Consider the following 13,205-nt stretch of genomic DNA (forward strand, 5'->3'; position numbering starts at 1 on the left):
TCTTTTGTTCGACGCTCTTTTGAAACCAACACGTAAGGGTAGCCATCAGATGATGCACCTGAGCGTTCCGCAATGCCCGTGATTGGTGCTGGACTAGTGGATGCTGGGCGTACATCTTGCACAGTGTACGATCCCGAATTTGTCCGATATGTTTGTCCGTTTCGAACAATCACCGTGCGATAGTAGATCACATCTCCCGGTATCAGCTGCGCTTCTCGATCGATAAATAAATAACGGCCGTTTTTCACCTTCGTGATGGTTTGCGCCCAACGGCCCACGTCATAGTACTGGGAAAATTGTTGATTCAGCTTTCCGTGAAACGTAAAAGAACTTATTCCTGGTTCCGCGTTGATCCACACTATTAGTCCCTGAGGATCAAACACTTCAAACTTGGGTTTGGGTGGTTGATAACGACTGCGACGAGGATCGCTACGACAAGCACATGAAAAGTACAAGAAAAACATAAAACGAAGAAACGATTTCATTTTCACCATTACACCGAACGTGTATTACTACGCGTATCACTAGAGTGAGCAATGAGAAAGAAACGGAATTTTCTTTACTTTAGAATCACCTTTTCGTTGACTCGTGGGAAAAATCGACACCTTTAACAATGGGTGAGCAATCTAGATCGACGCGGTCTGGCGTCATAATCGGAGAACAACACTCAAACGATGGATGAAATGAAATGTAGAAATGTTGATTTTATTGTTTTCAATAGTCCTCATTGTGGTAAAGTCCAGCCTAAACGATACTGTTGTTTGAATCTTCCTAGCGAAATGCCGGCTAAGAAGTGTTTGTCTCAACTGCAATGGATTCGTCTTCCATTCGTTTTTTGCACTCCGGTTCCCGCTCAAACAGAATCACCAGCTCCGTATGTGGAGTATGTGGGAACAGATCTACCGCAACTGCTTTACGAGGCAGAAACGGTTCACCACGCAGCTGCTTGGAACAAGGACGCATCAAATCAATCCAGTTCTTTATAGCACTTTGAGGTGAACAGGAAACGTACACCAGTTTGTCCAAGCCGCGGGCGTTGCGTAGTTGAGTTATCGATCGAATATCTGCGAAAAAGACGTAAAGAATGAAATTGGGCTAAAGTACTCGATCGTTATCATTTTCTCTTACGAAGCCCGGCTCTCGGTGGGTCGACGATCGCAATGAGTGATTCCTTTCGGTTCTGTTCCACATTTGCGTGACGTATTAATGACATAATAAAATCATCAGCATTTCCCGCATAAAATTTGCAGTTCTCGACACCATTACGTTTGGCATTGTATTTTGCGTCTTCGATCGCCTGTGGAACAATGTCTACACCCAGCACCTGCCGGCAATGCCGTGCGAAGCAAAGTCCGATGGTTCCTGTGCCGCAACATATATCGAGCACACTCGAGGTGCAATCCGGTGCGGCGAAATCGATAGCACACTGGTACAGTACACCCGCTGCGGGAGTATTGATCTGGAAAAACGCTTGAGGGCTGATACGAAAAGTCATGCCCAGAATCTCATCCTCGATGTGTGTGTCCCCATATAGATGTTCGATCGGGTTTGTGTATTGTCCTTGTTGGCGTTTCTGAATGACTTCAAAATAAACTGAACAAACTCCGGCCAGTTTGCCGGCTTCCGACGTGAAGCAGTCGACAATAGATTGCTTTAGGCTCTTTTGATCGGCTTCCGACAGATCCTGCAAGTGTACTCCAACAATGACCATAACTTGGCCCGTAGTGTGGGACATACGCACGGTTAGTTGTCGGAAGTATCCTTGATACGTTTCCGCACTATACACCTCTAGCAGAGAATTTTGAACGTATTGTTCAAACAATTTTACTGTTTGCTTCATGCATTCAGGAATATGTTTTAACTTTTGAACGGACTCCACTTCTAGGAAGCCGTTAGAATAGCTGCCAACGCGAAATCCAACGCGTTTTACCCCCTGTGCATCTTTCCCGATGGTGAATTCACACTTATTACGATACCCATCTTGCACTGGGGATTGTCGGATTGGTTCGAGGGCGCACGGCAGGCCTCCGTGCTGCGCTCGTTGTTTTTCCACAAAAGGCCTCAACGCAGGAACTGAGGACCACAGATCATTTCCAAACTTTTGTAAAACGTTCTCCATCTCGGATTGTTTCTGCTTAATTTGCTCCTCGTATGGAAGGTATGCAAGAGCCGTGGCTGATGCTTCCACGGTGCGACGCTTCACATTCAACGGTTCCCCATCCGCTTCCGAAGCTTCTTTGCGTCGACGAACTAATGGATCCGCTGCCGGTTTTGCTTCGCAAGCAGACAACAGTTTTCCCTTCCATTTGTAACCGTTTAACTCTTTGATGGCTTTTTCACGATCCTCCTGATTTCTGAAGCATATGAAAATAAAGGGACTTCCAGGTTTCATGATCTTTATCTTGTTCGTGGACAGTTTTAGTTTCACGTTTAGCAGTTTTTTCAATTCCTGAAAAATCGAAGACACATTGGTCAGACACAGACACAAGTCAGCAGCAGTTTCTGCAATTTCCGATGGTTCACTCACGCCAATTCCGTAATATTTGGGTAAACTTCGGAGTTCGATTTTAAACAACTCGGAAGTGAAACCAGTGGCGTCGAGGTAAGCATACTCTTCGCCCTTAGGTGCTTGCTCTTTTGTTTCCTCGTTTGGCTCGGACGGTTCTGCAATCGCTTGCGTATCAACAATCACTTTTTCTGCATCCATTTTGCTATTTCGAAAAGTAAAACCACTTTATTTCGTCTCAACGAAAACACAAACACGGTGTTTACAAATTAAAAACGTGTTCTGCATCAATCATCGAAACGTCAAAATGCCGACGTCAAATGATTCAACGAAGTTGCGTTGTTTTCAAATTTACCGTTCGTCCAAATTTTGACAGCAGCATTTGTTTCGTGCAGTTTCGTTCTTCTCCAGGCCACGTCAGACAAAACGTGAAACGTAAGTGCAAACCTTTAATATTTAGTCGTGTTCTTCGCTTTTCAACATATTTCCCGGAACTGGTCATTCCTTCGCAACATAGCCTCACATTCCTTCATCGGCACAAATGTTCCGATGCTTTTTTGGGTTTCGTTACTCCTAACACGTCAACCACAAACCAAGCCCATCCCCGGCGTCTAGGACTGGTCTCATAAAGCGCTTTTCTTTCCCACCGGGTTTCTCATTCATCCTACATTCGTCGATCCGGTCGGAAGCCGAAAGTTTTCCAAGCGGCTAACGATTCGCCTGTTCTGTCTGTTCCCAATTGTGTGCAGTTTCCCCCCACCTCATTTAAACTACGGCAACCGCAGTTCCGGTGAAAAGCGTCCTAGGATTGGCCACGATGAAGCTGCTTCTATCGGCATTTGCGTTGCTGACCATCGCCACCGTAGCGATTGCAGAGGAAAAGGTCAAAACGGAAGATGGAGTGCTTGTGCTGACAAAGGAGAACTTCGATTCGGTAGTCGCCGACAACGAGTTCGTGCTGGTTGAATTCTGTAAGTAGATTCCTCGATGGCATATTGGGTTGATGTGGCGCAGTGGTCCATATGGAGGCAATATTAGCAGAGGTTCTTGATAAACGAGCGAGTGTAGCAGAACGCAATACGCGACCAATTACGCGAATTCCGCTACTTTGCGCGACGAAAGCGGTAGCGCGAACCGTATCAAAGCAGTAACGCAGGTGCAAGGTGAATCTGGTCGGGGCATCGGAAGCAAAAACGCCAGCACAGCGAGTCCGGCAGCTTACGTTTTCAATGCGCTGTTGCTTTGCGATGTTCCCTTGGAACGGCTTATCTGCGGTTCCGGCAACGCTTGAGGCAGGAAAGAGAGAAGAGGCGAAGCAGTGCTACAATCGCTGTTCGCGCAACCGAGACGACCGGTGCTGGTTTGCCGGGTTGTGGGGATCGTTGTATACGTGGAAGTTTTTCCACCGCTTTCTCATACTGTCGCACTCCGAAGTTCTTCCCTTCGCCCTTTAGCTGAGATCAGCTAGCCGGCTAATGCAACCGGCCGGCCAACATTTGTTTTGACTTGCAAAGGAACATAATTGGGGCATTTGGGGTTAGAAATTTGAATCAGCTAAAATGCTCGGCATCCATTAGCGCTTTGCTGCTGATCTGCTGGTTGTTGTATGTAAAAAATTGCCAACTGAAAGAGATGTGTTGAAAAGAAATAGCAAAAGACTGGACCAAATCACGTCCATGATACATTTTCATAATATGCCATTCACAGTGTACCACGTCACCACCAATATGAACCATAAGTTCTCCAAAACTTAAACGGACGTTCCTGAATAAGTTTTCATTCGCCTTGCGCCTTGCGCCTTTTCGAATGAATACTTTAAGTCTTCCGCGGTTTTTTACACGGTGTATAACAGATTTCTCCAGACCGTATGTTTATTCAGATGTTTCCGTTTCGTTGAAAACTGTTTTCGACACTTTCTGGAAGTTTATTGTTTTTTAAACACCTTGTAAAACACAAATATTTATTTTGCTACCGGTAAGAGAGTAGGTTAAAAGGCCAGAGGTGTGTTGGAAGCATGGTCGTTATGCGTTTTTGGGCCGCAGCAAAAAAGCACGACGTGTCGCACAGCTCACAACATTTTCTTGCTGTTTCTTGAAGAACCGTTGCATGTTTCATGGTCCCCTATTCCAATCTGCTTAACGAAGAAACGGCGGAGTGATTACATTTTGTCCTTATCGTACTGCTTCATTCATGTGTTGGCAACCAATTGCGTTATGATGTACGTTGTTATCTGGAGCAAAAAATCTGTACTCCTTGATAACTACCCTGAAATTGTGTCGTATCGTGTATGTGTGCAAAGAAGGGAGCGCACTGTGGCGTAATAATTGCCAGTAGTGGCACCTTTGAACTGAACATGATTTGGATCCGTTTTTTTCAAGTGCGATTCAGAGCCGCATATTCCTGTGAAGTTGTTTTCTGTCAATCTCGTACCGAGAAATTATGTCCTTCGCGATGGTGCACGTGTTGATGTACCAAAGAAACCAAAAACATTCGAATGATGGGACAATTGTTGCATTATGCGACATTTCATTCGCTCATTGGCCGGGCGTCTTCGCCTCGCACGCTTTGAAACGGACCGGTTTCTGCTTGTGAAGATGCTGATCCTTCGAAGCATGACGTGTCGAGACACGAATGGCGGACGAAAAAAACCCACACACCTTTAGCCGACTTATGCGCGACTTGCTTCGCGATGACGCGATCTGTTCCATCTTGATTGTGGGTGTGTGGACGATCGGAAAGATTGAGGGAAGTTTACGTTTACGGTCAGTAACCCTTCAGCAGCCCGTGAAGGGTTGTGATAATACATTTGCCGGTACATGCCCTACGAGAGGCGCTCACACTAACACAACTGATCGAGGCGCTCAAGACAAGATCACCGATCATGGATGGTCAAGTTCGTGATGTGTAAAACGAGTTTGTCTTGAATGTGGTGTAACAATTTGCCGAACGTGTCACACCATTTTACAATGTGCATTAGATTAATTATTAGTTTGAACAAGAGATTCAAGTTATCATAGCTTTTATTTCAAAGTATTAAGTGTAGGACGAAATCTGCGTAACACAGTAAATTACAAAGTATCGGTAGGGTGTAGGGAGGGGAAAGCATCAAAGAAAGACCAAAGTCCAAACGCATTGATGACACTAGTCCCTCCGGCACCCGCTATTGCGTCATACGGAAATTGTTGTTTTGCATAGCACTTAATTCAAATGACCCTTTTATGTACCGAGTGACGTGAGCGCATATTTACCATACCAGTTATATTCGTAGGCATTGGAATGTTCATGTTTCTTTTAAAATCACCAAATATTACTATGATTATGAATGAGGAAGGATTTTTGGGCAGATGCAGTGGGAAGAACCTTAAATTACAGTTGAACTGAAACGCATTTATCACAATTTTGTCTGAAACAGATGCTCCATGGTGCGGACATTGTAAGGCTCTAGCTCCGGAGTACGCGAAGGCTGCCAAGGTATTGGCGGACAAAGACTCGAAGATCAAGCTCGCTAAGGTAGATGCAACCGTCGAGCCAGAACTGGCCGAGAAGTTCGGCGTTCGTGGCTACCCGACGCTCAAATTTTTCCGCAGTGGTTCTCACGTTGACTACACCGGCGGTCGCGAGCAAGACACGATCGTGTCGTGGCTCGAGAAGAAGACTGGTCCGGCCGCGAAGGAACTGGAAACGGTGGAGGCTGCAGAAGAGTTCCTTAAAGAGAACAACGTAGCAGTGGTTGGATTCTTCAAGGATCGTGACTCGAAGGAAGCGAAGGCTTACTTTGCCACCGCGGTTGCCATTGATGATTATCCGTTCGCCGTTACAAGCAGTGAAGATGTGTACTCCAAGTACGAAGCCAAATGCGGCTCCGTTGTGCTGTTCAAGCAGTTCGACGAAGGCAAGGCCGTTTTCGAAGGAGAAGCAACCGAAGAAGCGCTCAAGAAGTTTGTCACAGCCCAAGCCTTACCGTTGATTGTTGACTTTAGTCACGAAACGGCTCAAAAGATCTTTGGAGGCGAAATTAAGAGCCACCTGCTGTTCTTTATCTCGAAAGAAGCTGGACACATGAAGGAATATGTTGACCCTGCCAAGGAAGTCGCCAAGAAATTCCGTGAGCAAATTTTGTTCGTGACGATCGATGCCGACCAGGAGGACCATACCCGCATTCTCGAGTTCTTCGGTATGAAGAAAGACGAAGTGCCGTCGCTGCGGATTATCCGTCTAGAAGAAGATATGGCTAAGTACAAGCCGGAAACTAATGATTTGTCCGCGGACAAAATCGAACAGTTCGTCGCGTCCTTCCTTGAGGGTAAGGTTAAGCAGCATCTACTGTCCCAGGATTTGCCAGAGGATTGGGATAAAGAGCCAGTCAAGGTTCTGGTTGCCACAAAGTTCGACGAGGTTGTCTTTGACAAAACGAAGGACGTTCTGGTTGAATTCTATGCACCATGGTGTGGACATTGCAAGCAACTGGTTCCAATCTACGATCAGCTGGGCGAGAAATACAAGGACAACGAGAGCGTTCTGATTGCGAAGATTGATGCTACTGCCAACGAGTTAGAACACACCAAGATTTCTTCTTTCCCAACGATCTTCTTGTACCGTAAGGGCGATAACGAGAAAGTTGAGTTCAAGGGAGAGCGGACACTGGAAGGATTCGTGAAGTTCCTTGATGGTGAAAAGGATGAGGTAATTTATATGTCAGAACTAGATAACACGGAACTATTATCTGTTACACCTATTCGCATCTCTCATCTCGTTTTTCTTTAGCAACCCGAAGAGGAAGAGTCTGAAGAGAAACCAGCAAAGGACGAACTCTAAGCAGATGCAAGCGCCTTTTTCTGTTGACGGAGGAGAGTACACAATAGTAGGCGTGGGACGGTATCGAACTATCACACAATCCGCGCCGTTTCGATACAGTGTTGCCCAAATTAATCACAAAAACAAGATAGCAGAAAGGTTCACTACCCGGCCCACAAACATACATACTGCTGCATTGATTACCTTCATCTCGTGTCTATAACAGTGCTTCAAAACGGAATGTTGTATTAAGGTCCTCCAGCGAGAAACACTCCGCAAAAGAATTGCCCACTTAGCGAAATTGTCCTAGGAGCAACAAACCGTGTGTAGTAATAGTTATGTAAAACTTGGAAAGAGACTGTAATATACTATATTTTACGATGGAGAAACTGATAGAGAATGCAACGCAACAACATCATTCATCTCGCCGCGATCATTCCTTGGATCTCTTTCGATAGCTCGATACTTACTCAGCATTTCCTTCCTACATCTGAAAGTGACCTTTTTTCAACACAAGACACGAACGATATAAAAACGGAAACATTAATTTCCTTTCTGTTTTGATGTGGAGAATGAGAAACACGAAATGATGAAACAAACCCAGCCCAAGACCTCTATCGAACACGTTGGTAACAAAAACTTTCAACTAAAAAATACACTGCACTGTAAAAGGCTGGTCGCAGCAGTAACAAACCTGCATTTGCATTTAGTTTCTTTGTTGACGAGATGAATGTTATATTAACATTAGGAGCTATGAAAAAGTCTAGGTACAATTACCGAGTACTTCTCCAAATACACAAATCGAACTCCAGGGATACGCAACGCAAAATAAAACACTTTCATGAATAACATTGAATGAAGAAGTTGAGTGATTTGATTTTTTCCTGGCCAGAATTCGTTTGCACGAGTTAATTATTTTAGTTTTCTAATCTACGATCAAGACGAGATTATGTTCTACAAAGTATCGCTGTCAGAAAATGTTATTGTAATGGACAACACAGGCCAGAGAACTATATTCTTCTTAAATAAAGTTTCAAAAATCACATTCATTCAAAACATTTGCACGTTGATCTAAATGGATTTGAACTATGTACTCGTACACTTCCGATCGTGGTGATAGAAATAAAGTAATAGAATAACTAATATTTTGTTTGCCATGAAACTACCCTTAACAGTAATCTTCTTTTTCTCCGGCAAACAATGTTAATCTCTATTGCTTTCTGTAACGGTCAATAGTATCAGTTTGTACTGTAACGATAATCTTTACATTGAATATCATTTCGTACAATTCTATCAACCATGGACCAAATGGCCGAAAGGCCCATCTTTGGTGGTCATCCGAATTGCGTCGAGAGAATACAATTCAGAAAGTACCTAACTTTTTGAAATACGATTTAGTTTGTATTGAAACCCGTTACCATATTTGAAACCCAATTTAAACCATTTGTTTTGTTTTGTTTTTAGACCACAATCCTGCCAGTGCAGATTCAAACCATGATCATAAACTCACAATAACTTCATTTTTCTCTCGACTGGTCCAATCTCTCTGGAGCAGCTCTCTCTCGCTCAAACGGTGAAACTCTCTCGAAGGGTCAGGTAGTTGCTTCAGTAGTCGCGAGGTAAACAATGTTTTTGTTTCGTGCAAGTTTGTACCATGAGCCATGAAGTGAGCCTTCAATGTGTGTCCATCCTGCCCTTTTCGCCCTTTGCTGCAGAGGAGCTGAAAGAAATCATCCGCGATTTGTTGAAGCATTCACTGCCCATAACTATCGCCAAAAACATTGAAAGTGGGAAGAAAAGCTGAATGATAAACTCCGTTGATTAGTTAACGTGAAGAGTCCGCCGCGTGTATCTTGTGATTCTGTGAAAAGTGGTATTCGTCAACCAGCAAACGCTACTGCAGAATGTTTCGTGCAAGTTTGTAGTTCTCAAGGTCTCTTACAGTAGAAGCTCCTCGCACATATTAGAAGACCTAATATTGTATACTGTTATTACGTTGCTTATTTCGTTGTAACTCTTGCGGATACTTGGTGGTGTGTTAATACTTTCCTTCAACTCTTCAATTAACGCCTTTGACTATTTTTGGCTTTTTGATTTTACTACGGACGGTGTATCCATTTTGTTCCTCATGCGTCCGTTAAGTTAGGGAACAATGCTTTAGCAATACGTGGTTTCTGCTTTCTTTCCTATGTGGGTTCCGGTTTGCTGTAAACTTTCTCTTGTCGCCGGCGAAGGAGCTGAGGCGTTAACTTTCTTCTTTTGTCCTTTCTTACGTCTTACGTGACACACAGCCTATTGACAGCGCGATGAGGCTTCTATCTGCACGCTAAAGTTAACAGAATAGGATTTGAGTGGCTTCGAAGGCACAACATTTAGCGAAAACTTTTAATATAACCTTTACCGCATTGATGATGTATTTATAATTTGAAACATGCAGTGAACAGTGTACATGTGTTGAGTTTTGGCCAGCATGAATCGTCCGACGCAGCTCCGGTTGAATAATCGTCATGGAAACGGTTTGGAGGAAGTGCTATCGGACCAAAAGACGAAGGATTGTGGCCAACTGTACTTCCCAAACTTTACGTCATCGTCACTAACGACATCCAGAGTGCCCGGTGTGATTTCCACGGCTGCAGTTTCTAGAGAAACAGCTTCATTGTCGTCACCGGCAGCCAGCAGTTGCGAAGCCATTTCACTCAAAACTAACGTGCCCGAATCAGCCCCAACGCCACCACCGAACCGTCCAGGGGCACCATTGCACCAAATCGCAAATCACACGGTGGTTGAGGGAATGAGCCCAGTGTCAGCGTCGCAAACAATCCTGTTCGACTTGGATTTTGCAAACAGCGAGTGTCCGCACTATACTCTCGTTGCAACGGAGCCACCCGCTAAGGCGATCCTGGCAAGGCCATCATCGCTTGTTGCCAAGGAAACTACTAGCCACAGCTTGGTGAGCGAGAAAACAACCACCAGCATCGCCATGCGTGAGCACTTGCTCTACCGATGGCAGCGAATAGCAAAGTTGCATCGAAAATCCATTGTCAGCTATCTGCTCCCCTTATGCGTGCTTGTGGGGCTGCTAATACTAATTTACAGCTTCCGCGAAACCGCCAAAGGCGTACTGTACTGGATCGAAACCCAAAACAGTTGGGTCGTCTTTGTGATTTTTCTGTGTATGTTCACAATCGTTAGCTTTCCGGTGACCGTAGGCTACTTAGTGCTGATAATTGCTAGCGGTTACCTATTCGGGTTCGGGTTACGTGGTCTGTTGACGGTAGTGATAGGTGCGAATCTCGGTGTGGCCGTGGCACACAACACGATAAAGTCGCTGCAGAGTAAACTGCCGCTACATAAGTGAGTATTCCATCGATTGTTTGCTAAGCCAACATTGTTAAACAAATGAAAAAAATGTGAAGTCGTACGACTATTCGCCGTCCCGAATCAAATGCCAAGCAAGCCTAGTATCGACCAGTTCATAGGGTACATTTGCTTCTATATTTATCACCGCATTGATCATTTTCTTGAGAAAAAACCTCTACATATGGTTCTGCTGTTAACTTCCGAACCCCAAAGCGATCAATCCTCTCCGGCCATACTTTCGCTACGTTGTCTCGCGGACGTGTTATACTTGATTATAACATTTGATTATGGAAACAATTGAGGACAGTGTGGAATTTGTTCGGTAAATGCTCCAGCACCGACCGTGGAGTGGAGTGGCAATACGTGCTACCAAATTAGCTTGCCTCTCCTTCCTTCATTGACCTCTCTCCGTTAACTACTCTACTGTTCCGGCTGGACTATTCGTCCCTCCTATATGAATACGCGATTTAAACTATTGTGAATTGTTTGTTACAAAAACATCATTTGCTTCTATTGAGCTGGTATGAGAAATTCATTTACTGGCTGTAGAGTGCATAAACATAATTGAAATGGGAGTGAACGTGTTGAGTAACGTAAAATTATTTGCTCGTTCTGTAATTTTCACCAATTTGGTTCTTATTGGGGACCATCTGGGAGAATGTTATTGTCATTCAACAAGTGACGCATCGAACATGTAAATAATTTGAGCTTGATCACCGACAATGTTCCTGTTGTCCGCACTGTGTCGCAAAATCAATTCTTTGGCTTCCGTCCAGCATCGCACCGTAAGTCATTACAAGCCGAATAATGAACAACGTTGCACTTCTACAGTCCATTTTCATACGGAGAAGCTTGAGCACCTCGCTTGAAGCATATCTAGGTGCTGTGCGGATCTCAACAACGCTAGAAAAAATCATCGCAGTTCCTGGAACAGTTCCAAATGAAGCATCACTTTCGATAGTCTTTGGCGCTGCGAATGGGAAACACATTTTCATTACCGATATTCAGACACAGAGTAATTTAAACAAAACTTTCAGTTATATAACTGTTTAAAAGTTATGGCCTAATGCATCAAATTCGATTCAGTTTGCTGTGAAGAATGTTCACTTTGCATTTTCCTTCGAGTGGTAGTTCATTTACTTGTTTACGTTACGTTAAATCCAATTGTTTTCAGACACAATGCAAACCACAGGAAAGACACCCGAATTCGTGGTTATTTTTATGCTGTCTTCTTACGGACAGCCAATGTTCGATTGATGTTTACGAACACCATTGAATAATATTTCATTTACACCGGTTTGAACCCCTTTTCTCGTTCCGGACCTCAGATGCTGCGTGGTTTGAAATGGTTTCAACAGGACGCTTGGTTTCAATTTCAATGTAGCTAATTAACCTTTTGGGTCCTCAATGTGATTGGTGGAACGCTCCTGATATCACGGGTGTTCGTGTTTTGATTTTTTTATCGACCGATTGATTAAAGTGGTAAAGTTATAGCGGGCATACTGAAGAGAGTCGTATTTACGCTCTTAAACATTAAACAACATATAATAATACGTTTTGAAATCCTTTCGCCCCTTACTTCACAGGCTCATCAAAAACGAAACCGGTCGAGCGATCCTGCGGGTAATATCAGGACCGAGAGCATTTAAGATTGTGCTCTTCGCCCGACTAACGCCAATACCGTTTGGATTGCAGAATACCATCTTCGGGGTAAGTTTCTGCCGAATGCTGATCGATGTAATTTTGCACGTGCTGCAAATCCTGCGAAAGTAAAAATCGAAGCCCCACGTGCACATTGTCTCTGACGAACTAATTTGTATGTTCACTGATGTAAACATGCATGCTGATGGAATGCCAAAGTACGAAACGTTGCAAATATGAGGTCTGCAGAAAAAAAACATCCCAAACTCTGGGTAGAACGATTTTGGTTTTCAAATGAAATAGTGTTTCTGCTTATGTAATGAGACAAATGAGATTCCTTTTGCTCGGAAGGAATATTGTTGTTTTCTGTGCAGAATAATCATAGTTTAGCAACTTAGGTAAACCTAGGCGAGAAAACCACGCATTGCCACCGGCCGTCTAACTTATGTGACCCATATTCTCTTGAGACGTCAGCGCATACTCCCTAAGTGTGGGTGTAGTGTGTGACGCAATCGTTTTCTATTCCGATGCTAGTTATACATCTCTCGGTGGACGCGGTATCACTTGGCCATATGTTTTTCAGCAATAAACACATTCGCATTCGTCACAAGCACAGCGTCGTAAAAAGTACACTACCAGTTTTAACTGCGCTGCGTTAAACATCATTTTCTCGAATCGAACAACAATCGGGGGATTTTTGTTCGACGAAGACTAAAACATCGGGAACAACGCTCCGGGAATTTTTATTTGATCAAAATCTCCATATTGTTGCTCTATGAATTACCATATAATGTCTACAAACAAACGGTTCACTGCAACGTATCCAGCACGTTTTCATAGTCACGTTGGTTATCCCCAAAAAAAATGTGGGCTCTCATAAAGCATTCTTTGGTGGAAAAAAGTG

At 43.9% G+C, this 13,205-nt stretch overlaps 3 protein-coding genes across 4 annotated transcripts in view; 2 read left to right on the forward strand and 1 right to left on the reverse strand.

The window, feature by feature from the left end:
* Positions 1-13,205, forward strand: part of LOC131208005 (protein pangolin, isoforms A/H/I/S-like) — a 48,750-nt gene that overhangs the window by 34,661 nt on the left and 884 nt on the right. The window contains exon 2 of the mRNA XM_058200651.1: positions 12,247-12,370. Within this exon, the coding sequence (XP_058056634.1) occupies positions 12,247-12,370 (124 nt within the window). The remainder of the gene's footprint in view (positions 1-12,246; positions 12,371-13,205) is intronic.
* LOC131208016 (tRNA (uracil-5-)-methyltransferase homolog A) lies at positions 744-2,736 on the reverse strand. The gene is made up of 3 exons (XM_058200662.1): positions 2,528-2,736; positions 1,129-2,449; positions 744-1,064 (listed from the first exon to the last, which is right to left on the reverse strand). Exons 1-3 carry the CDS (start codon positions 2,705-2,707, stop codon positions 787-789), a joined length of 1,779 nt encoding a protein of 592 aa, XP_058056645.1. The 5' UTR covers positions 2,708-2,736; the 3' UTR covers positions 744-786.
* On the forward strand, positions 2,897-8,397 carry LOC131208070 (protein disulfide-isomerase). Of its 2 annotated transcripts, XM_058200719.1 has the most exons (4): positions 2,897-2,941; positions 3,256-3,477; positions 5,919-7,189; positions 7,271-8,397. In XM_058200719.1, the coding sequence occupies exons 2-4, from the start codon at positions 3,324-3,326 to the stop codon at positions 7,319-7,321; spliced, it is 1,476 nt and encodes a 491-aa protein (XP_058056702.1). In that variant the 5' UTR covers positions 2,897-2,941; positions 3,256-3,323; the 3' UTR covers positions 7,322-8,397. The 2 variants fall into 2 exon arrangements, with proteins under 2 accessions (XP_058056702.1, XP_058056710.1); XM_058200727.1 differs by lacking the exon at positions 2,897-2,941 and having other exon boundaries at positions 2,965-3,477.

The sequence above is a fragment of the Anopheles bellator genome, chromosome 1 (genome assembly GCF_943735745.2).
Source record: "Anopheles bellator chromosome 1, idAnoBellAS_SP24_06.2, whole genome shotgun sequence".
Classification (NCBI taxonomy): domain Eukaryota; kingdom Metazoa; phylum Arthropoda; class Insecta; order Diptera; family Culicidae; genus Anopheles; species Anopheles bellator.

Coding starts and splice junctions, on each gene's coding strand:
- LOC131208016 (XM_058200662.1), bottom strand. CDS start 2,707: ATGGATGCAGAAAAAGTGATTGTTGATACGCAAGCGATTGCAGAACCG. Junction 2,450..2,527: donor CCAAATATTACGGAATTGGC/GTGAGTGAACCA, acceptor TCGATTTTTCAG/GAATTGAAAAAACTGCTAAA. Junction 1,065..1,128: donor CCCACCGAGAGCCGGGCTTC/GTAAGAGAAAAT, acceptor TCTTTTTCGCAG/ATATTCGATCGATAACTCAA.
- LOC131208070 (XM_058200719.1), top strand. CDS start 3,324: ATGAAGCTGCTTCTATCGGCATTTGCGTTGCTGACCATCGCCACCGTA. Junction 3,478..5,918: donor GTTCGTGCTGGTTGAATTCT/GTAAGTAGATTC, acceptor TGTCTGAAACAG/ATGCTCCATGGTGCGGACAT. Junction 7,190..7,270: donor TTGATGGTGAAAAGGATGAG/GTAATTTATATG, acceptor GTTTTTCTTTAG/CAACCCGAAGAGGAAGAGTC.